Source organism: Microtus ochrogaster, chromosome 2, assembly GCF_000317375.1.
Source record: "Microtus ochrogaster isolate Prairie Vole_2 chromosome 2, MicOch1.0, whole genome shotgun sequence".
In the NCBI taxonomy this organism is placed as follows: Eukaryota; Metazoa; Chordata; class Mammalia; order Rodentia; family Cricetidae; genus Microtus; species Microtus ochrogaster.
This window is the reverse complement of record NC_022010.1, coordinates 12,568,548-12,591,382: the sequence shown is the minus strand read 5'-3', so window position 1 is coordinate 12,591,382 and position 22,835 is coordinate 12,568,548. Positions and strand designations below refer to the sequence as shown.

At 55.4% G+C, this 22,835-nt stretch overlaps 2 protein-coding genes across 11 annotated transcripts in view; one reads left to right on the top strand and one right to left on the bottom strand.

The window, feature by feature from the left end:
- The first annotated feature begins 1,524 nt into the window (after window positions 1–1,524).
- LOC101991689 (refilin-A) lies at window positions 1,525–10,015 on the top strand. Its single transcript, XM_005344364.2, has 3 exons — window positions 1,525–1,834; window positions 7,997–8,106; window positions 8,651–10,015. The coding sequence occupies exons 1-3, from the start codon at window positions 1,646–1,648 to the stop codon at window positions 8,982–8,984; spliced, it is 633 nt and encodes a 210-aa protein (XP_005344421.1). The 5' UTR covers window positions 1,525–1,645; the 3' UTR covers window positions 8,985–10,015.
- A 4,871-nt stretch (window positions 10,016–14,886) lies between these two features.
- Window positions 14,887–22,835, bottom strand: part of Ncor2 (nuclear receptor corepressor 2) — a 149,498-nt gene continuing 141,549 nt past the window's right edge. For 8 of the 10 annotated variants that reach the window (XM_013349886.2, XM_013349929.2, XM_026784140.1 and 5 more), the window contains exons 43-49: window positions 22,444–22,637; window positions 21,571–21,720; window positions 20,914–21,059; window positions 20,279–20,332; window positions 17,430–17,657; window positions 16,467–16,646; window positions 14,887–16,060 (exon numbers count right to left, since the gene is read on the bottom strand). In XM_013349886.2, coding sequence (XP_013205340.1) covers window positions 15,879–16,060; window positions 16,467–16,646; window positions 17,430–17,657; window positions 20,279–20,332; window positions 20,914–21,059; window positions 21,571–21,720; window positions 22,444–22,637 — 1,134 coding nt within the window. In that variant the 3' untranslated portion in view covers window positions 14,887–15,878. The remainder of the gene's footprint in view (window positions 16,061–16,466; window positions 16,647–17,429; window positions 17,658–20,278; window positions 20,333–20,913; window positions 21,060–21,570; window positions 21,721–22,443; window positions 22,638–22,835) is intronic. The other 2 variants (XM_013349937.2, XM_013349942.2) reach the window with 1 other exon arrangement.

The window sequence follows — 22,835 nt, the reverse complement described above, 5'->3', positions numbered from 1 at the left end:
TGACAGAGACCCATTCCTGGTCACAGGGCCCCTGGCTGAAGTTTCTTGTGGGTCCCATTCAGGCAGCCAAAGCCCCAGGTTCATTCCTAGATGACATAGACATGGGCCGCATGCTTTTCTAGCAAGAGTTCATCCTGCCACGTCACTGTGACAGCCTCTGGGGGCACCCTGTTCTTTGCCACAGGGCCTTGCATCCTGCTGTACCTCTACCTGGATTTCTGCTCAAGTGTCACCTCGTCTGGGAGGCCCTCCCTGATTGACTGGCACAACCACCTCTGGTTATTCCTGCTGGTGGTACCTTTGTTGAGCCCCAGCCTGCCTTGCCTGGTGTATCTCCCTGGTTCACTGAGCAGATCTGAGGAGAGGCGGCTGCACCTGAGTCCAGGTCTAGGCACACCTACAGGCCAGAGGACTTGGAGGACAAACCTCCAGGGGCCACTCTGAAGTTGGGGTCTCTCCCTCCGGACAGCAGATGTGTCGGAGATGTACTTGCCCGGGTCGCTTGCCCCCTATGCTGTGTGCCAGCCTACCCAGTAATCTGCAGGTATCTGGGATCCTGTGTCCAGATGCAAGGCCAGAAAGGCAGAACGGGAGCCGTGGGTTCAGCTCCTGTGGGAGATAAAGCGGGAGAGGGTGGGCAGAGTTCTGTCCCTGAATAAGACTGTTTAGAGCAGTGGTTCTCAGCCTGTGGGTCAAGACCCTGGGGGGAAGGGGTCAAATGACCCTTTCACAGGGGTCACCTAAAGTTCAAGTGTTTACATTATGATTCATAACAGTAGCAAAATTAAAGTTATAAAGTAGCAATGAAAACAATTTCCACATGAGGAACTGTATTAAAGAGTCAGCATTAGGAAGGCTGAGAATAGGGTTTTAGAGAAACCTGGCAAAAGCAGGTGTTGGGGGCTTCTGGAAGTACACACACACACACACACACACACACACTTCCCCACCCCCCAGCTTCCTAACCATCTCCGTGCCTCCACTTTCTCCAGAAAATGGAGATCAAAGGCAAGCATGCTTTCACAGGCGGACTTGGAGAATTAAACACAGTGGTGGGGAGAAGGGCCGGGTACAGCCATCTACATACCAGGTGTCCTTCATTACCTGGCCCCAAGTGGCCCCGGGCTTCCTTACCCAGACACATACATAGAGGACTCAGGTGGTCCCTGGGGCAGATCTTGATCCTGGGTCCTTTGAGTATACGGCCCCCTCTGTAAGTGTCCCCCTCCCCCACTGCCCCCTGCCGGTTGCTGAAGGTGCTTTTTCTTGGAGACCCAGGCCAGGTGAGGGAACCTGCATTGGCCTCGCGCGGGTGGCTCAGCGTTCTTGCTGAGTTGGCTGTGGACTCAAGTCAGCATTTAACACCACCAGGGTGGGATGGTGGTGCCTTCTGCAGGCTGGGGGACCTTGCAGTCCTCACCCTGCCCTGACCGGGTGGGTGGCCGGGGCGGGAGCAAGAGGCACAGCAGGAGGAGGGCGGGGAGGGGGCGGCGCCTGGGAAAGGAGGCTCAGCTGGCGTCTGGAGGCGGTTGCCTCGGGAGCGGGTCTTAGCTGGAGCCGCAGGCCGTAGCCTCCTTGTCTCCCCTCCGGTCCAGTGGTGGCGGGGACCCGAGCTGCTGGGGCCCACACTCTGCGCCCGCCAGTCATGGTGGGTCACCTGCATCTGCAGGCCATGGGGGACACGCGGGAGCAGAGCCGCGACGGCTTGCTGGACAGTCCCGACTCGGGACTGCCCCCCAGTCCCAGTCCTAGCCCGCCCTTCTACGCCCTGTCGCCGGGCACCCTGGAAGCCCGTGCCACCACCGAACCCCCAGGACCCAATGAGGCGCCAGCGGTAAGACGTGGGGACCCGGCAATGGGAGGGCCATGCAAAAGCCAACATGGTCTCCTCCCTCCTGAGGCGGACTGGAGTTGCACCGGACTCACCAGGACCTGTAGGCTGGGAGTTTCAGGGTGGGTGCTGGTGGGCTAAGTACTGAGTAATGTCCTGGTACCCCCAAAGTCTACCATCTGCAAAGGGGCCTGTTGTGGCCCTCTGTCCGTAGGTCCTATCTGTGCTGCTGCCGCCCCCGCTGCCACTGCCGCTGCCTCCTGCCCTGTTGACCCATCCCAGGGCTGCTAAATGGAGACATTTTTGAAAACGCAGCTAGCTCTGCCTGAAAGCCTTCAGGGACTTTGTCTCGTGGGTTGTAGAAGTGGAAGTGTTCTCGGAGCTGCGACTTTAGGGGCTGCTGGACCCGCTTTGCCTGGATTGCTCTGGGGTTGGGGCAGAAGGAGCAACTTGAAGAAAGGACGGCTGAACACAGTGGCATGACTATGTCTGTGGCTTGATGGTCTCCACTGGGTGTGCTAAGACCTTTCCTGCCAAGGTGTGCGGAGCACAGGGAGCATTTGAGGCTCTTTAAACAATCAATGCCCAGCCTGCTTCCCCCTCCAGGCACTGACCTAGTCCAGGGCACAGTTTGGGTATCTAAACTTTTATTTAACTCTCCCCAAGTGACTCAAGCATGCAGGGAAGTTGGAAGCTTATCTTGAATTGAATTTGCATCTCTCTTTGGGGGGGGAGTCAAGGTCTTTCAAAGCAAATACTAGTGAGCAATGCTGTTCTCAGGAACCTTGGAGACAGGCCAACAGTGTTCCCGCAGCTGTGGGTTACCTGGTGTGGGCTGCGTGGTGGGGAAGGAATTCCAGGGCATATTCTGAGGGAGATCAGAAAGAAGGGAGCGGGAAGATGTCGCTCCAATTCTGGGTGACCCAGAAACCTCCTTCTGCACGGAGCTCTGGATGCTTCCCATGCCTTCTGGGCCAGCCATAGGCGCTGTGAGAACAGCAAGCCGGGCTCGTTAGCCGGGCTCTGCAGCTGTTACTATTTCCTTTGCTGGCTAAGTAGGTGCCAGCTACGGAGCTGTACTGCCATGCTCTGTGACTTTGCCTGGGCAGGGAGACCCGGGGCCGCTGGAGCCCAGATAATGAAGGACACCTGGTGTGTGGATGTCATTTTCCTCAGGGATGGCTCTCCCCACCAACGTGTTTAATCCTTGCAGTCGGCCAGTGAGTGCTTACATGCCTCTGGTCTCCATTTTCTGGAGGAAGCTGAGGCACAGAAAATGGTTAGGAAGTTGCCCAAAGCTGCCCAGAACAACCTGGTTCCAGTGTGCATGTAAACCTGCCCTGGTTTTCACTGCAAGGCAAATTAACGGCTTTTACCTTTTTAAACAGAAAAACAAAATGTGTAGCTACAGGGTCGAGGTGCTGCTTTTCATAGCGAGAGGAAGTTGTAGCCCTGGCAACCTTGCCTCAGGTTTGGGGCCCCAGTTGTGGCCCCGCCCATCCGTCCATCTACCAGTCACCACCCACCAGGATGCCCATCTCCTTGAGATCCCCTTCCTTCTGTACTATATGGTTTAATGGCCACCCTGTTCCCCTGCTTGGGCAACTCCTAGGCTCAGGTCTAGGCAGGCTGACAATTGCCAATCAATTGATTGATCTGCTGTGTGGGATAAAAGAAGGCTGCCCATGACTTGCGGCCCTAGTTTCAGTTGTGCGAGGAAGAGGCTATGGAAAGGAGGTCACATCCCCGGCTCCTCCCAGCCTTAGTGTCATGGTGAAGAGCTGTCATTCTAGTGGGGGGGGGCAGCCACTGCCTTCGGTGTGCGGCACAGTGCTGGGAGAGAAGGCAGCCGTGTGGGGTGACTACCACAGACAGGCAGGTCAGGAATGGTGCCTCAGAAAACCAGAGCGAACCAGGGAGCGGATTCTAATCATCCAGGGCTGAGATGGATCTTAGTCTAAGGGGGTGGCCTGTACCAATGTCCTGTGGCAGAACGTGGAGACCAAGAGAGGTCTAGCTCCAGCCCTGTTAGCTGAGGCTGGAAACTGATGCTCTGGTTTTTTAAAATAGGTTTGTGTCTTTTCAGTTCCATGAGCCCCGGACCCCGGATTAGAAACCTCAGGCAGGGATGTGACTGAAAAGTTGGGGGCGAGGGATACAGAAGTGGCCTTGTGTGTGTGTGTTGGGGGTATGCCCTCCCAGGTGGCTCCTGGAGAACAAGAGGCATTGCCTGGAATGGGGGCTGCTTGGCTGCTACCTTCACCCCAGAAATGCTCAGCCATCCAGACAGGGCTAGATGAAAACAGATTGACCCTAGCTCTGCCACTCTGGGCTCCAAGCTGGACTTCTGCACCAGGTGATAACATCGGGTGCCCCCACTCCCTGAATTCCATCACAACTGTGGTGCGTGGGGCAGGTATTCAGGGAGCCAGGTCCCCCTGGCTGAGGACAGACAGGCTCCCAGCACTGACAAGGAGTTTGGGCCACTACCCCCTAAACACCCTCTCCCGCCCCCCCGTCTGGTTTTATTGCCCTCAGAGGACTGCAAGTGTTTTTCAGGATCTGACCAGGGGGCCTCTCTGAGTGTTAGGTGTTTGCTTAGAAACCCCCTCCCCCCCATGTGGAGGTCAGACTCACTGCTGAATGACAGGAGGTGACAAGAGGTGGCGTGGGGAGTCGCTGCCTGGGAGACTCCACCTCCTCAGTCTCTCCTGGTTGATTCATGAGGAAGTCTAGGTTCAGTAGTGCTGGGTAGACTGTGCTTCTGACGTCACTCTGGACTATCCAGAGGGGCGGGCTTCCTCCTCCCAGGTGGGTGCAGATCTGGGCTCTAGTCCAAGTAGAGCGGGCAGGACATGATACGGGTGTCACTCTTAGGGCCTCTGCCCTTTCATTTCTGTGAAGGCTGGTGTGAGGTGAGGGGGCTGGTGCCTGGAGTCAGGAAGGATGGGTGGACAACGGACAGATGGACAGATTGAAGGGAAATCGGGAATGGAGATGGGTGGACAGACGGACAATGGATCGATAGGCAAAGGGGGCAGGGCTCAACAGAGCCATGGTCTAGGTGAGGTGTGTGTGCGGGCTCTTGTGGAAGGGAGCCAGTATGGGAGGTGAGTGGGCGGAGTCTGTTTGCAGAGGCAGTAGGGGAGGCAGGCAGATCTGCTGGGGCTCCTTCCACCCAGCTGTCCTTCACCTCTCTCCAGAGCCCAGCCCCCACGGTTGGGGCACCTGCCTGGAAGAGTCTCACCTGGAGTGTGAAGAGCAGACGGGACACACCCTGACAGGTGTCAAGGGAACCCACAGCAGCCACCTTCTGGGAAAAGCACCACAGATAGGACTGGCTGGGAAGGTGCACAAACAGGTGGTTTAAACTATGCAGGCCACACTACCAGACAAGGCCTAAGGAGGGCGCTCTCTGACTGGTGAAGACGGTGAAGTTCATTCCTGGCTTCCAGTGGTAATCCATCAGTCTAGTGACAATCTGTGGCTTCTGCTGGGAACCCTTGGCTAGGGTAATCTGTGGTATTGTGCTTCGGTTATCTGCAGCCTAAATTAGGCCCTGAGGCTTCAGGGCCCCTTGGGGGTCTCCTGACTTCTCCTAAGCAGGTGGCATTTTCTGCCTAGTGTGGCAGACTGGAGGGAGGAAAAGCTCCACCCCCCACCGGCCATCAACTGACCTGGTCTCCTGCGGGGAGGACAGGAACTTGGGCTGCTATGGCCTCTTAGCTTCCTTTCCTCCTGGGCCAAGGTTAGAGTCAACCCAAGCCCATCACTGGAGCTCCTGGTCGCAAACATATTTGACACACAGCTAATGACAATTAGGGCTTGGAAGGATGAGACAGGAGGATTGCTGGGCGTTCCAGGCTTGGTCAACCGAGTGAGACTTAGTTCAAAACAAACGAGAAGCTGCCGAAGGTGTCTTGCAGAAACCCATGTAACCCCTTGTAAAGTATCCACGTGGCACTGTGTGTGTGGGGAGTGGCATAGCCATGGAGGTCCTGGCTGTCTGGTCCCTCCAGCAGCAGCTAGTGGGGCGTTCCCCTTCCTCACTGATGGGTGTTTATTGGTCTAATGATTTCCATGGGCCATGGTGCTATTTTGGCCCCGTGGCTGCTGTACCCAGGGTCTTGTTCACCTAGGCCAGCACACTGTCACGTGGGGCTGTCTCTGTATTGTACATAGCTCTCTGCCACAGCGCAGTATCGCGCTCCCTGTGGCTTTGGGTTTTCCCAGGGCGCCAAGTCTTTCCCATGTCGCTACACCTCCAGTCAGCCATGTTTACATGGGCTGGGCAGTCAGTGACCATTATTCTCAAAACTTCAGCCTTGGTCTCTGCCCAGATGACCAGTAGTTAGCCAGCTGCCCTGGGAAAGCAAGGCTGGGGTCATGGCCAGCAAGTGGGGGGGCACGTTGGAGTTGGTAGAAGATGGTATGGGGAGGATTGACCTCTGCCCTCAGCCTTCCTTTCCATCTATCCTGTGTCCCAGAGCTGCCAGAGGACGCTGAAACCTAAGGGACTGGCCAGCCTTCAGCCCAAGTGTAGGTTCTACACACAGTTTCACAGTTCAGGTCACAGGTGCACACTGAAGCCCTGCAAGCTGTAATGGGAAGACTCAGATTTACCTTGTATGTTTATGTGCGCCATGTACATGTCCAGTGCTCACAGAGACCAGTAGGGGGCACTGTTTGTGAACCACCATGTGGATGCTGGGATCTGGGTCCCCTCCAGAAACAACAGTATGTGCTCTTAACTACTGAGCCAACCTGCAGCGTCTTGGACAATCTCTTTAGAAGAGAACAGGGCCCTGATCCCTGGAAGGCCACCTTTCTGGGGTTTTCTGTGCTCCAGGAAGCCTACTGAGGCAGATACTGTGGTGTGAAGACCACAGTGCATATAAAATCTCAGGATACCTGCCCACCATGCATGCCCCAAGGGTGCTAGAGCCCCCCACCTCCATAGTCACCATGGGGCTATAACCCAGCTTCTAGGGGGGACAGTCTTCCACCTAACACAGCTGGGTTTTTCCCGTGGGCTCTGCAGGCCAGCTGGAAGGTGAGACATTCTCAAAACAACCCTTAGTCGGGGTTTTGACTGCAGAAATCTACAGGGGGTGGCTAGTGGCTGTCACCCAGTTCCCTTCCCTTCCAGCCCTAGAACCCTTGGTAGACCCCTTGGGTATGTTGTGCCCAGCTGCCGTGTCCCCAGTGGACATCTGGGCTCTGTTCTCTCTCTCAGTGCCTGCACTCCCTGGGGGCAGCTGAGCTGTTTTTCCAGTGGGGCCCTTTGGAGAGCTGTACTCCCCTCCTCCATTTGAACGGGGAGCAGAGCACCCCCCCTCCACCTCCTCCATTTGAACTGGGCTTTATGTTCGATTGACCGAGTCACGTGGGAAGTCTGACTGAAATGGGGCTGCCCAGGTAGCAGTGTTGGGTCCCCTCTTTTTCCATCTGTCTCTAGGTTCTCTCTGTGCACCTGAGGTTGGCCTTTAACTCTTGAACCTCATGACGCCATCTTCTGAGTGCTGGGTTACAGGTGCGCCACCCATTTATGGGGTTCTGGAGATGGAACACAAGGTCTCACGCAGCCTCTAATGCCTGAGCTAGTGCCCCAGTCCATTGGCTGATTTTTTGTTGTTGGTTTTATTTTTTGATTCCAGGTGAATCAAGCAGGGGCAATGGTCCCGTGGTAGCAGGCTCACTTGGTGTTTTAGGCTCTGCAATGCTCTGTACCGTGTAGAATACACCCACCTCTCTGAACTGAATGCTTAGTTCTTCAGCCTTAGCCTGGGTGCATGTTCTCCCTCCTCAGCAGTCACATAGGACCCCGTGCTGTGCCCAGGGCATGACAGTTGCTCGGCAAACTTACCTTGTACGTGTGGGGGACGCCAAGCTACAAACAGCCTCTCTGGTATTATTCCCATAAACACCTCATCTGGGAGTTTGTGACGGGGTCAGTGCTGAAGTCACTCGATACTGAGGTTGCCTGGGGTCCCCTGGGAGCCGGGTACGTCCACCTGACCCAGGAGCTATCTATCCCACCTAGGTGTCATGCCCCACCCTCATGGGGTCATGCAGACAGGGATGTGGGGATGTCTTTCCGTCTGACCCCCTGTTCTCAGTACTTGGGGTAGTGTATAAATCATGACCCTCCATTTCTTCACATAGGCCACTTCCCTCTTCCAAAGTCCCCCAGCCCAGGAGATGAGGCCCCGTCTGCTGCCTGTATTCTTTGGAGAGAGCATCAAGGTGGACCCCGAACCTGCGCATGAAATCCGGTGAGTTGGCCAAGAGGCAGGTGGGTTGGTCCTCTCTAAGGGACCCTGATGAGCTGGTGAAGGGGTCCTGCCTGTGAAGGCAGAGCAGCCAGTTTGGGGCTCAACAACTCTTACCTTCTGGTGCTGCCACGCCCCCCCCCCCAGGCCTTCTTGGATCACTGACTGGTCCCTCTGAATGGTGGCATCACCCACCAGCCAGGGCTGTGGGAACCTTCATAGGCCTTCCAACATAACAAAGTCGGGAGTAGACTACAGGAGGCACCTGCTTTCTTTTCCCATGTGACCTTTCCCATAGTTAGCCTCTGCCCCCCAAATACTCCAACATAGATATCCCTCCATGGTGACAATCCAGGGCCACAAAGCCACTGCCTAAACAGCATCCATCATCCCAATCGTGTCCTTTTTAGTCTCCCTCCAACCCCCAATTTAGGGTCCAGCTGGGACTTTGACCCTTCACAGTCAAGGTCAAAAAGAGGGTTCTGTGTAAGGCTAGCCCACTGAGGGTGGTAGGCTAACCACCTTCGTTACCTACTGTCCTCCCCAGCTGCAACTCTGAGGTCACCTACGCCTCAGAGAGGTACTTCCGCGACAAGATCTTCTACGCTCCGGTGCCTACAGTCACAGCCTACAGTGAGACCATAGTGGCGGCACCCAACTGCACGTGGCGCAGCTACCGCAGCCAGCTGACCCTGGAGCCTCGCCCACGTGCCCTGCGGTTCGGAAGCACGGCAATCATCTTCCCCAAGCTGGCCCGCAGCTCTTTCCGCACCACACTGCACTGCAGCCTCGGCCAGCCACGACACTGGTTCTCCTCCAGCCTGCAGCTGCAATGGTGTGGGGAGGCCGTGCCCAGTTCCCACAGCCTCGAAGTACTTTGAGGAGCCCAGGGTTGGTGGCAGAGGAACGGAGTCTGGGAGAGGTCCTGGAAAGATGGACAGATGGATGGGGGCTCGGCCTGAAACCTGGGCCCTGTGGTCTGGACCAGCGAGCATGAAGCTGCTTCTGGCAGCCTGTCCCCACCACAAGCTGGGCTGACTGTGCCTCAGCTCCAGCCTGGAGGAGTCTGAATGCATCTTTCATTACCTTTTATAGCTGCCAGGCTGTATGGCTTCGGGAGCAGGGCCAAGCATGTCCTGGTGTGCCCTTGAGGCAGGGACAGCCCTGTGTACCACAGAACACAGGACCCAGCCTCAGTAGTGGCCCAACTCCCAACCTCCTTCTCAAAGAGGAGCGTTTCCAAAACAGGCCATTCAAACGTGCTCATCCCCACCGAGAACCCTAGGTGCAGAGGGCTGAGCTGGCTTCCCTTGGGCTGAATTGGCAAAGACCACATCCTTCGCTATGCAGGGTACTACCCTCCAGGGCAGTTCCAAGTGTCCTTACAAGACACATTCCCAACTAGCTTTCTGGCGGGTGCCCAGGGAGGCTTCAAGGCTAATGATGGGACATCGCCAACACCTGCCTGTGGCTGGCTCTGGTGGAGGTTCTGAGCCATGCTGTGGACTCGAGAGGAAGGAAGTGTGTCAGCTCCTGCTGGCCTTCATTCTCACCCAGGACTGATCCTACCATGACAGCATGATTTCTGAGTACCAGGCTCACCCTTGCCATCTATGGTGTTGGGAAAGAGAGTCTTGATTTTGCCAAACAAACTGGGGCTGGCCCATGGTGCCCAGGCTAAAATGATCCCCCATTTTAAGTCCACAGAGGTAAAGATGTCCCTTTGGCCTCAAGTGTCTAGTAGCTGGAAACCTGCCCGCTGTCCCTGTGGTGGCTCAGTGGAGGGAAGGGACACCCTTCGTGGGGCAAACAGAACTCAAATGGCTGATAGATTCCCGTCTATATAGCTTATCAGAGGTGCCTTGTGGTTAATGAACGACCTAAGTTGTTGGTGACTTATCTTAATAAAACATACACAGCCAGTTTGCCTTCAGTTTCTGAGGTGCCCTGGGGTGGGGGAGGGGAACCCCACCTTTTCTCCCACTAGCACTGCTCTCTGAAGGACCCTGGCTCCCCTGCTCCTGGGGGACAGAGAGGATCCATGGTCTCTGTATGTGCCAGCCTGGCCTCTGGCTAGGCAAGGGCCCTATCAACAATCTAGGGTCACAAGTCCTAACTGGCTTTCCACACTGACGGCTCTCATCTGTTTGAGAATATAGGGGTCCCCAGGCTTCCAGCTTAAAATGTGGGGAGCTTGGAGAAGCCCTACACCCCAAGTTTACCCTCAGCAGATTACCTGTCCTGTGGTCCCCAGGGGACCTGGCGATGGGGAGAGGTGCCAGGTCTGGATAGTTCCTATCCCAGCCCTTGGGGCTCTCCACCCAAAGGTCATGTTCCCAGTTGCCCTGCCCTAGGGTGCTTTGTGTTGGGCCTTTCACCCGGCCTTGCAGTACCAGGAAGGGAAGACCCTGTAGTGGCCCTGCAGTGGCACCTGCCCCCAGGGTGCTAAGGTTGGCAATAATTGGAAAGTGCCCTGTGCCTGGAGGTACCTATTTATTTATTTATTTATTTATTTATTTATTTATTTTTGAGATAGGGTTTTACCATGTAGCCCTGGCCATCCTGAATTTTGGGCTGACCTTGAACTCACAGAGATCCGCCTGCCTCTGCCTCCTAAGTGTTGGGATTAAAGCCTGCGCCACCACGCCCAGTTTGCAGCTAACTTTTTTTACGCTGCAAAATGGGGGAAAATCTGCAGCACCCTTACCTGGAGTCAATTTGAATCCCATTCCCGCCAGCCAGACTCATGTACTGCCTGGCCTCCTGCAGACACCCCACTTCCTCCGTGGGCAGGAATAGAGAATCTTGGTCCCGAGCCCAGGACTATTGGGGATACTTTTCTCCTTTTGTCCATTTACCTTGTTATCACAGTCCCCACAAGGAGCAGAGAGAAAGTGCCCAGGAAGGGTGTGGGCTGGGAATTCAAGAGGTTCTGATGGAGGTGACAGGCGGGTCCCCAGAGCTCCCTGGAGAATCTATACCAATGGAGTGAGGCTTCTTTGTTGGCCATCTTAGCTTCATCTGGCATGGCCTCAGATCCCTGGACCAGCTGCCGAGGATGAGGGACATGTAGTCCTACACAAGCCACGAGTGGCTTTCTCCGCTCACGCCGGCACCCCGTGCACCCAGCTGACAGAGTGAGCGCATTGCCACTGAGTGGAGCACTCTGCTTCAGCCATCACCACGGGTGTTCTACAGAAGGGCAGGCCACCGGAGAGACACCCCAGCTCTAGCGGCTGCTTCAGGGCTTCTCAGCACAACCCGCGCCCTTGCGTCCTGCCGACCTACCTTGTAGAGTGTTCCATGACAAGCTTGACCCAGTCCTTTCCCACCACCCTCACCGCTGTCACCCAAACCAATTAAAAAAACCAGCCATGGCCTTTCTCACACATTCCCGGTCCCCACCCTGGTTTCCAAGTGTCTCTGGCTAGGCTGCACCTCACTCTGCTCAGATGGGCTGTGTCTGCCACAGCTCTGCCTCTCTCTTGAAGGCTGTCATTTCCAGGAAGTGCCCCTAACTGGCCTGGTCTGTGTGTTCCTGAGTAAGTCCAGGAAACCGGGCATGGCATCCACCCTGTGGGCAGAGCTCTCCTTTGGGGAAGGGGTCACGTTATAGCTGACGTCATGTAGGAATACATCTCTCTGTGTTATGAGAGCTAGAGAACATGGAGGTTCCTAGAGCACGGTGTGCCCCAGCTGGACTTCATAGTGTCATCTTCCTGGGATGAGAAGTCACATGAGCCTCCATTTTAAAGACAGAGTGAGGACAAGCTACTCATAGGAGACAAAGACTCAAAAGGCATGCGGAAGCCACAAGCTCTGCCTCCACATTGTCTGGGCCTCTCAGAAACAGACAAGGAAGAGACACGGTTTCATGTCTGAGAGGCAGAGATGGGGCTGGGCTCAGACCAGTTAGCTCTATTTGGTGGCAGCTCAAAGGTCTGACAAAGCAACCTGCCTAGCCTAGTGGAGCTGGTTATGTCCAGGGTGAGGCCCTACAGCGCCACCTGCTTGCTGGCTTTTGTATTGCAGCCTGAACACAGGCTGAGCCCGACCAAGGCCCCTATGTTCTGGCTGGCATAGTACAGGCCTGCCTGTGACTCCCAGGTTTCTGCTCATGACTGTTCCTGTAGTTCACAGATGAACTCAGGGCAACTTGGAGCCCCTGGAGGATGCAAATGCCTCTCCCCACCCCAGCTCAGACATCCCAGGTAGCTGGCACCGGGTGCTTGGAGTGCACTGGGGAGGTGGTGCTAGGGTCAGCGATACCCACCTCCCGTTGTCCACTTCCTCTTTCCACTCCCTTCAGCCTTCCCAGCTAAACCCCTGCCCAGGGCAGGTGTGGCAGGTATGGCTGCTTTGGATTCCCAGGCTGCCCCCTGCTATGGAATCTCTTTCCTTCAGGCAGACCCACTCACCTGCCAGTAGAGCCAAGGTGGGCTTCCTTCTGGACGTCTGTCACAGCATCCTTGGCTGCCTGGGTTCAGAGCTGAGGTTTGGGAGAAGGCTGACTCCGTTAGTGTAAGGCAGACACCCTGGCAGGTGTGTAGTGCAAGGCAGGGCTGAGCTCACGGCTCTGCCCGATGTGTAAACTCTCTGAGTGGACGGCCTCTGGTGACTCCAGCCAGCACCATCCGCAGGCTATGGTATGAGAGGCGCCCAAACCTGCCATCTACATGGGTAGGCCAAGGGAGTTCAACCCAGGTCAGTGTTGGGAAGTTGAAAGCTAAGAAGGCCTCCTCCCTTGAGTTAATCAGGCAGTGGGTGCCAGAGGCCTAATATCCCATCCCTTGCCTCGGGAAGTCCCTTAAACCAGTTCTGGAGACAGGTGAAGCAGACAGGCAGAGGTCAGCTGCACCGGCTGGTATTGCACACAGGGCTCTGCTGTGCAGAGGGCATGTGTGGGCGTGAGGGGCGCCAGGCTGCAGGCTCAAGGCTACAGCAAATCACACATCTCCCTGTGAAGTCCGGAAGCCCCCTTGGCTCTGCTGTGGGAGGGAGCTACTAATGGTTGGTTTTCATGTCACCGTGTCACAAATCCTCACCTGAAAAACTGTCCTGATGGTTTGGATGTGGCGAAGCCGACCCTGATGGCGGGTGGCACCTTCAGGCAGCAGTCAGATAAGGAGCCTTTGTCAGGAGAAAGGTCATCTCGCCCTTTGCTCCCCACGTGGCTTTGCCCTCCCTGGCTGACCTGAGAACTGGAGTTTCTAAGCTTGCATCATGCAATAGGGACCAGCAGACTCCAGAAACCTTCTGGGCTCCCAGATGCCAGGCTGGTACTATGGATGCACGCCACCTTGTGGACTTGGTGACTAAGGGGTGTGACCCCTGCCCCAAGTGAGAGGCAAGCTGTTCTGGGACATTCGGAATGTTGAGGCATTCAGGATCTGGCTCTTGTTACGATTTTAAAGCTAACTTAAGGAGCCAGAGAGATGGTTCAGTGGTCAAGGCATTGGCTGCTCTTCTAGAGGACCTGGGTTCTGCTCCCAGCACCCACACTGGTGGCTCATAGCACCCGTAACTCCAGTCTGATCTCTGCTGGTACCAGGTAAGCACGTGGTGCACAGATGTATATATGGATCAAACATCAATGCACATAGAAAAATAATACAAATATTTTTTAAAGAGCTTATTCTTAATAAATTCTGATAAATTCTGATATCTATATATAGATATCAGAATTTATATATACACACACATATATACATACAGAATATATATACATATAGAAAGATAGAAAAGAAAGGAGGGATAGAAAGGGAGAGGGACAGGGTGAGAGAGTGTGTGTGCACAGTGGATCTCAACCGGTGGTCATGACCCCTTTGGGGGTTGAACGATCACAGGGGTCATATACCAGATATCCTGCATATCAGATATTTACATTATAATTCATAAGAATAGCAAAATTACAGTTATGAAGTAGCCACGAAAATAATCTTATAGGTGGGGTCACCACAACATGAGGAACTGTATTAAAGGGCCGCAGCATTAGGAAGGCTGAGAGCCACTGGTCTAGAGGACCCTGACTGAAACAGACCACCAAGGTGGCAGCATGGCTCTTTTGAGCCTTTTTATGCCAAACCCAAAGATGTAGGATCGGTCATTTTGGTTAAGCCAAAAAAAAAAAAAAAAAAACAAAAAACCACCAACACAATGGGCCAGAAAAATACAATAGTTCATAGCAAGAAACAAGAGTCGCCCAGGACACCCTCACCACAGATGTGATAGACACACACCCTTGTCGCAGATGTAACTGTTGGACATTTACACTCATAAGCAAGAACACTAGAAACCTCGCCATGGACAAGGACCCCATGCCTATTGTAAGACAGTAATCTTCTCCATGTAAATGATGTATGTACGCTATCACTATGAGTGAGAACACCTGCCACCTTCACAAGCATCCACCCTAGGCTCCCATTGCAGGTGTGAATCTCTGACACGCACCACAGGTGTGAACACCCCACAACCTCATCACAGCCTCAACTACTCAACGCCCCCCTCCAGGCAGTGCAAACACCGCATATTGTCAACACAAGTGTGAACACTCCATGCCCTTACTCCAGGCACAAACGCCCCACAGTCACCGTGGTGTGAACACCTAGCAGCTTCTGTACAGGTATGAACACCCCTGTACAATGACCATGGGTGTAAATACCCAATGGGCTCCCCATAGGGTACCTGGTGGCTTCCCCATAGCCGCGAACACTGGATGCCCTCTGTTGGCACTCTACCTGGGGTGCTACGGTCGTTCCGCCCCCGCTGTCCAGTGAGAAGCAGAGTGGAAGCTTTGTAACTTGAGTATAATTTGCTTTTTAATTGGAACAACATGTGTAAATGACAGAATGCCGCCGTGCACAGATGGCGGCCACAGAATATGCATCAAGTCCATTCTGCCCAAGGAAGGGAGGAGGGAGGGTGCAGGGCTGTGTGCCGGCGCCCCTGCCCCCCAGTCCTGCGTATAGTGGGGTCACCGCCTTGGCCGGCACAAGCCTCTGGAACGGTAAGCAGAGGCCAAAGCGCAGCAGCAGTAACACGAGAGTCTCCTTCCTTGTGTGAAACGTCTGAATTAACTCATTGAAGGTATCAAAAATATACCCTGTAAGCCAACACCATTTACACCTGCCTTCCCTCCATCGCCACAGCGACGGCCGGAACGGTCCAGTTCCTACAAACATCCGTGCCCCAGGCCACGCATGGACCCTTGTGCACCCACCTGTTTGATGGGTTCCCAGTCTTGTGGGCTGGGTGGCCTTTGGGGACTGTGATGACAGCACTGGGGCAGGATAAGCTGGGAACGTTTGTCCAGAGCGCAAGCGAGCGGGCTGGGGGCAGAGGGAGGGGCGGGGCCACGAGCTCAGCTTAGACTTTGGTTCCAAATGCGTTAAGGGGCGAGGCAGTGGCGTGGAGGTGCCTGGTCATTCTGCGTTGGGTCCCCGCTGCCCCAGATGCATGCGTACAACTGACACATGATCGCTGTACCCCCGCCGGGCCCTCTGTTCTCCGCTCCTGTGCACTCCCCTCTCAAGCACCAGGTAAACATCCCCTGAGTAAGGTCACTGCGCAGGGCCAGCCCAGGGCGGGAGTCTTAGTTAAGGCTTTAGACAGGCAGGATGCCAGCTCTGGATGGACAGATGGGTGGACGGACAGATGGACGCGCAGGCAGACTCAGGGGCTCCTTCCTCAGTGGGGAGAGTCGACAGCTGCCTGCTCCATGCTGGGCTGCTTCTGCCTCCTGCAGGGACCTGGCACTGCTCCCCTCCAACTTAGAGTCACTCGCTGTCCGAGAGTGTCTCATACTGTGAACACAGCAGTGGCTTGGGCTCCTCGTCCCAGGCGTGGTGGGGACCAGCTAGGGGCCCACTGCCTGCAGCCAGGCCGGGTGGGGGCGGGGAGGCCATGACACCTGCCTGGAGCCGCATAATCAAAGGGTTGTAGGGGAAAGGCGTGGACCCTGTGGGAAAGATGAGAGCACTGGAGAGGGCTCTGTGAGCAGCGTAACCACCCCGGGACCCTGCTGCCATACCAGGAGCCAGAGCCTGGGTCTCCTGGGCTGGCACCATGCAACCCTATCCCTTTGCCTCTTCACTGCACAGCCCTGCCACCTTTGGCTTAGACTGTGTAACCTTTCCATTTCTCCCTCTGGTCTGCCTTCCACTGCCTTCTGCTTTTCTGCCAAAACCCTACAGTGCTTGATAGGCATAAAAGAATGCCAGGCTCCTCTGCAGAACTGGTCTGGCCGGCTGTGAGGATCCTCTGATCTGTTGCTTCCTACACCCTTCGAGCTAGGGGGCCAGGGACCACCTCTCCTGGGTGGCCGCCTTACCCCTTGTCTACATCCCTACCCTGCAGACACGCACCTGCAGATGAGGGCCGGTCCTCCCACACCCGGTTGGTGAGGGGTGTTCGGCGATTGCAGTCCCCTTCTGAGTGTACTGAGGAGACAGAAGGTGGCCGGTCTCCGGACCCCAGGCCTGGGGCTGGGGACTTGGCTTTTCGGCTGCTGGGTCTGCCAGAAACCTTGGCTTTCCCGCCACCACCTGCAGGGGACAAAGTCCAGAGGGGATGAGTTAGATGGTGCTGACGGCAAGATACCCACACCAACACTGAGGAGGGGCAGTGGGCGGGGGACTTTTGCCTTGGGGAACCACCTGCCTCCTAGGGCTCCTAGACAGGAAGCTAGTGTGAGAAGCCCTGAGCCGGTAGACTAAGAGTTCAGCAGATGGCCCAATAGAGGAACATTTTAAGGAAGGTTGGTGACTACCCTTCTGGGTGCCCCTCTAGGACTGTACCCCCTCAGTGAGAAGCATCAGATCTTGGCTGAATGACATACACTGCCCAAGATGGCCCTGGGCTATGCTAGACCTGAAGGCCTCTACTGAGAGGTCCAGACCTCAAGGCTGACCTGACTCCCGAAGCAGACAGCCGAGCACCTCTTTGGTTGTGCCCTTGCTTGGGGACGGCAAATGCTAACAGGCATTGGCCAAGTGAGAGCTGACTGTGTGCTGTCTGACCTTGAGGGGTCACGTGCACACTAGACTCCTCCCAACACATGGTGGGCCTGGCCACTGCCATCCCTGACCACGCAGCAGCGGAGGAGGGGGTGGGATGTGGGTAGCAGTGTGAGCACGGGAGAAGCAGCAGTGCTGGGGCCGAGGGGGCACCCTCCACAACATGGGGTGTCCGACCAGTTCTGGATTAGCAAACTAGATGTCAAACACGCACAAAAATAAGGCTCCCAAGCTCGAGGAGGGAGGTGAGAGGATTAACGACACCGGGGAGGGGAGGGACACAGCCGGGCGGGCGGGGGCAGGCCTGCAGACCTGGCGAGGTGAGTGCGTGGTCACTCCGTCCGTCAGCAGTGGTTATGGGCATAGCGGCAGCGGGCAGGCTGGCACTGGCATTCAGAGGGTTAAAAGCATTGGCGCCGAGCGGCGGGGGCTCTTCCCACTGATCATATTTACCCATAAGCGCCTTTCTAATAATGGCCTCTAGCCCCATGTTGGTGCTGGCGTGTTCTTGCACCGCCTGGCTTCTACAGGTCATAAGGCCTGGGAGAGAGACAGACAGACAGACACACGGGGGCCGGGGCCAGGGAGCCAGAGGGCGCGAGAGAGAAAGGGGAGGGAAGAGAGAGAGACACAGTGAGACACAACTGCAGTGTTGTTCATCCCGCCCGCCCGCCACTCTGCTGGGTATTGAAACTGCTTCTGACGGTCCCTGCAGCTCACGGCTGCTCCAGGGAGGGGGTCTGGGGCAGCTAGAGGATCCCCAGCCCCATTTCTACTCTGTCCTCAGGAAATCAGAAGTCTTCTCTTTACTCCAATGCCAGCTGAGGCTGTTTATTTAATTTTGACTACAGTGGGTGGCCTAAGAAGAGGCTGTCAAGCCAGAGCTAGGTGCTAGGGACGAGGGGAGTGGGGTAGAGATCCAGCCATGGTGTTCTGGAGGGTGGATTCCAGCAAGGACTTGGGGAGGGAAGGTGACCAGAGGACCCCCTGCGCTCCTCCCTTTCCTCAAGGGACCTCAGTTTGCCTGATACCCCAAGCTGGGCTTGCCTCCCCTGCCCCATCTCTCCCCGTAAGAGCCAGAGGAGAAAGGTATAGAGCTGGGCACAAGGGATGGGGTCACAGCCATGCAGTTATGTGCGTGCGAGGACAGGGCAGCGCTAGACAGGTGTAGGGCCCCTCCCTCCCTCCCTCTCATGAACTGTGCTCTGGGACGTTTTGCAAATGCCAGGCTGGGCAGACTCAGGATGCTTCCAGAACCTCTTGAGGGCTGGAGCTTGATTAGCAGGCCTGGAACCACAGCCACTTAGGAGGATAACAAGCTTGAGCTAGCCTAGTCTACAGAGTGAGTTTAGTCCAATCAGTGCTAGAGATAACTGACTCAGAGTAAAAAGGAGTTAAGAGGATGGACAGATGGTCACTCAGGGGCAGGACACTTGCTGGGGAAGTACAAGGTCCTTGCTTCTATTCAAATGCCAAAAGAAATCCTTAAAACCCAGACAAACAGAAAGAGAACAATGGAATAACCAACAACCACCAAACCAACCTCACCCCAAACTCAACAAACCAAACCAAAACCCCCAAATCATTACCAACAACAACAAAACCTTATCTGCAGGGTTCCCAGCCTAGGCCACAGGCCATTCCGTGGAGTCCTGTGAACCTCCAGGCTGCCTGAGCCTAGTGAAAAACCGCAGGGCCCAATATGCTAGCAAGTCCCTGGTTTGTAAACTAGCCAGGCTCCTGAGGATGGGAGGGGCAGTCACTTTCACAACCCCATTCCAGGGTGACTGTTGGTGGCCCAGGCTCATCTCCTTCACTTGCATTTCAGGCAAACTTGGGGCCAGGGCCACTCACAGCAACAGGTATCTTCCCTCAGGACCAAGTTATCAAAAACAGAAACAAAACAAAACAAAAACGAAAGTGACCTTCCCAACAGGGGTAAACATTAAAAAACACAACCCCAAATAAACAAGCCCCACCTACTCCTCCACATCCAGAAGAAGGCGGAGGGGGACAGGGGAGCCTCCTGATGGGGCATTGCTCCTGGGCCTTGTCCCCAGGGTGTTGAGCTCATGGCTCAATGGCACTGGGCACAAGCATGACTTTCCCCATTTATCTCTGGCAGGAAGATAGTGTTACCAGCCAGGCCTGGCCTGGAGACATGTCTTGGAGAACTAACATTTAAGGGAAATTTATGAGTAGGTACACACACATACATGCGAGTGTGTGTGCGTGTGTATGTGTGTTTGTGTGTACGAGACAACTAAATTAGGCTTTAGTACAAATCACTCACTGTATTGCCCTATGAATTTCTTTATGTACATATACCTGGGTGTCTAGCATCTATATCAACATTTAGAACACTCTAGAAACATTCATTTCCAACCACATTATTGCCTTGATTGAAGTTTCCTTCTGCCTGGGGCTCAGCAAAGTCACCACGATGTTTCTGGGCATGTGACATTCCCTGCCAGAACCCCTCCTCCCTTCCGCTTTGCGGCTCCTGTGGTCCTCTGCAAATGTCCCCAAGGATGTGTCTGGCCACCTTGTTTGCAGGGCCCAAGGCTCCACACCCCTTGTTCCTCTGGCATGGAGTGCATGTCCCCACAGACGACCCTGGGCCTCACTCAGTCCCCTTCAGGTGTCACCAAGCCCATTTGGTCCCACCCAGTTTTTTTCACAGGAACAATACAATTATAGCCATGGAGACCCTGGCCAGGAGCCTGGAGCTCCCTCCCCCAAGACAATCTAAGTCCCAAGAGCCTGCAATTTCTGCCACAAACTGTGAGTTTGACACCCATTTCCGTTATGCATCCTCATTTGATTTCAACGCTGAAGCTCCCCATGGAATCCCCAAATGGAGACTTTAGTATGAGGGATGCCTGTGTACATTCTAAGTTCAGTCCACCTGGTTCACATCTGGTGACACTCCCCAGCCCCAGCAAATGCGCAGGTGTTTCCAGGTGATGTGTACCTGACTACTTGAGGAACCCTGACCTTAAACCCCAGAAACTCCTCACGTGGGGAAGACTCTAGGCAGCGGAGGCTGGCTGGCCTGCTGTGTCACTCTGGGTCCACTGACCCGGGAAGAGGGGTCAAATTTGACCCTAAATCAGCAGTTGGGGAAGAGAGCTTGCTATGCAGACACGCGGGAGGGTTACCTGCTCCTGTGATGGCGGGCATGTTGAAGATTTCCGTCCCAGGCTGGCCAATGTCTAGAGCAGGGTGACAAGGTAGGCAAATCTGAGTTTACCAGTTCTGGGAGATCTGCACCCTACCTGTCCCCTGTGCAGTCTGAGCTGAGCATCTGGGCACAACCAGGGACCTAGTAAGCTCGAGGCTGAGTCTGCCAGTTGGCTACCAACCTAGGCTTGTGCTACCAGCACGGGCTTCTATAGTCAAGCTCCGGAAGGGGAGAGCCTTGCCCGTCTGTCCCAGCCACCCAGGAAGGGAACTACTGCTGGGAGGGGACGGTGCAAAGCCCTCACTTGTGTTTCCAGTGCGTTTTCCTAAGCATCTGGTCCATGTGACCCTGAGCTAAGGATAAAGTCCTTGTCCACCCACGTCAGTCCTGGTGAATGGCGCCCTGTCTGTGGCATAATCCTGGAGCAATGTGCTGTGTTCCCTGGCACTCGGGTATTTGCACAGGCTTTACTGAGCGCCTACAGCGTGCAGGGTATTATTGTCGCACTACATACCAAGCCAGTCAGTACTGGCAGAATGTAGGCTCCTCTGGGGTGGGGCTTAGAGTATTAGCTTCCTCCCAGTGCCAGTCCCAGCCCTGGCTTCCCCTTACTGTATTCTGGCTCGTTCCGGTTGTGGGTGTTGAGTTTCTTGTTGATCTCCTGTTTCTTAGACTTCACCATGGCGGAGTTGCTCTCAGTCAGCTTACTGAAGAAGGCTGGCGGCTGGGTGGTGTTGCCTGGAGACTTGGAGCCCATTCTGAGGGAGCATGAGATGCCCGGGGTCAACAGGCTGGCCACTGCCCTTGCAAGCCTTCAGTAAGAGGGAGCTTAGCTTGCCACTTGAGTCACAGTGAAGTGCTATAAAGACCAACCATTTCGCCATTCCAGGCCTGCTGGGGTCCATACCTAGCCTTGGTTTGGGGTAGCTTGTGAGCGTCCAAGGTGTTCTATGAGTTGCCCCAAGAACCTCTTGCAGCCAGTTTTAACACAAGAAGCCCCAAGGACACACGCTCCCTGAGGCTGGAAGCCTGTCCACTGTGTCCCCATACACCCCTACCCTGTCTGGCCTAGCTTAGTTTACTCTCAAATCCTCAGTATGAATTAGGCTGAGATCCTAGATGGGTCAGGGTGCTGCCACTGAGTCCCATGACGGTTTTTCAGCCTGCTGAGCTGTGAAGGGGCTAACAGCCGCCACAGTAGAGGGCTGAGGCCCTGGTGTACATAGAACTGAAACTGCTGCCTCCGGGCAGGGTTTGTGCCCTGGGTACCTGGGCTCTCCCGGCTCCCCGTCCCGATACAGCAGTGGGTATGCAGTACTCCGAGGGTGTCCTGGCTCGGTCAAGCCCTCTGGTGGGGACACGGGTTCAATGCCATCCTCGCTGCTGCCCAGAACTGATGTTTTGCTGGGTTCTGGGGACCTAATGGAGACAGCGTCAGCCGAGGGTAGAGCTCTTCCTGGCAAAGGGGACACCCCACTGCCCACAGCAGCGCTCCACTATAAGGTAAAGCCCTGCGTTTTTCCATGTGAATGGCCAGAGGGTGGCAGCTGAGATATGGAGTCCCCTGGGCTGCTGAGACTGGTCCGTAGGAGGAGCTTTTGATTTTTGTTTATTTTTGAGTGGGGGACTTGCTGTGTTATCCAGGCTGGCCTAACTCTGTGTCCCCAGAGCCTCATCACCTGTGCTTAGCGGTGTGTGCCACCATGCCAGGCTGCCCAGGGTGTTCTGACCCTGAGACACCCGTGCCAGAACCTCACTGTTCCCCTGAGATCCGACGGCCTATACCCGGGCCTCTCGGAGGCCTCGCTCCGGTCCTGAGCCAAAGGCCCACCTATTCTCATGCCCGGAGCACCAACCCAGCCAAGGTAAGAGTGTATGTGTGTACACGGTACGGGATGGCAACTCGCTTCTCTATGCCTCAGTTTCCCCATCTGCTCAATGCTGAGTGGTATGTCTGATCCCTGGCTGAGTTGGTATATATAGGGTACACAGCTGGCATCCTACTTTGTGCTGGTTCTGGGACCTTAGTGAGCTTTTACTACCCTGAATATCAGTTTCCCATCAACCCAACACCCCGCTGAGCTCAGCCCCACCTCACTGTCCCTCAGTCGGCATCTGACACAGATGTGAGTATATCCTCACCTCTTGCCCCCTTCGCTGTGCGGGGATCCCCGGGCTGGGGTGCCATGTTCAGGGGGTGGGAGGTAGAGGTCGCTAGGTGGGCGGCGGAGATCCAAGACAGGGCAGCTGGCTCCAGGGAAAGAGTAGAGAGGGGCAGGCAGGGGGCCACTGAGCTGCTGTGGGTGGTGACGCGTGTAGTCCTGTGTGATGACCTCCTGCGGAGAGGGGGCAGTTCAGGGGCCAGCCTGGGAGGGTAGGCAGAACCCTGATGCAGATTTGTCTCCTGAGTAAGTGTCCCCATGTGGCCTTATGGTGATGGCCCCAAAGGACTGGGTGTGCTGGCCACTGCATGGTTAGCACCTGTCAGACTCTGGGATGTCACCCTCATACCCACTTGCTCTCCCAGCGGCAGG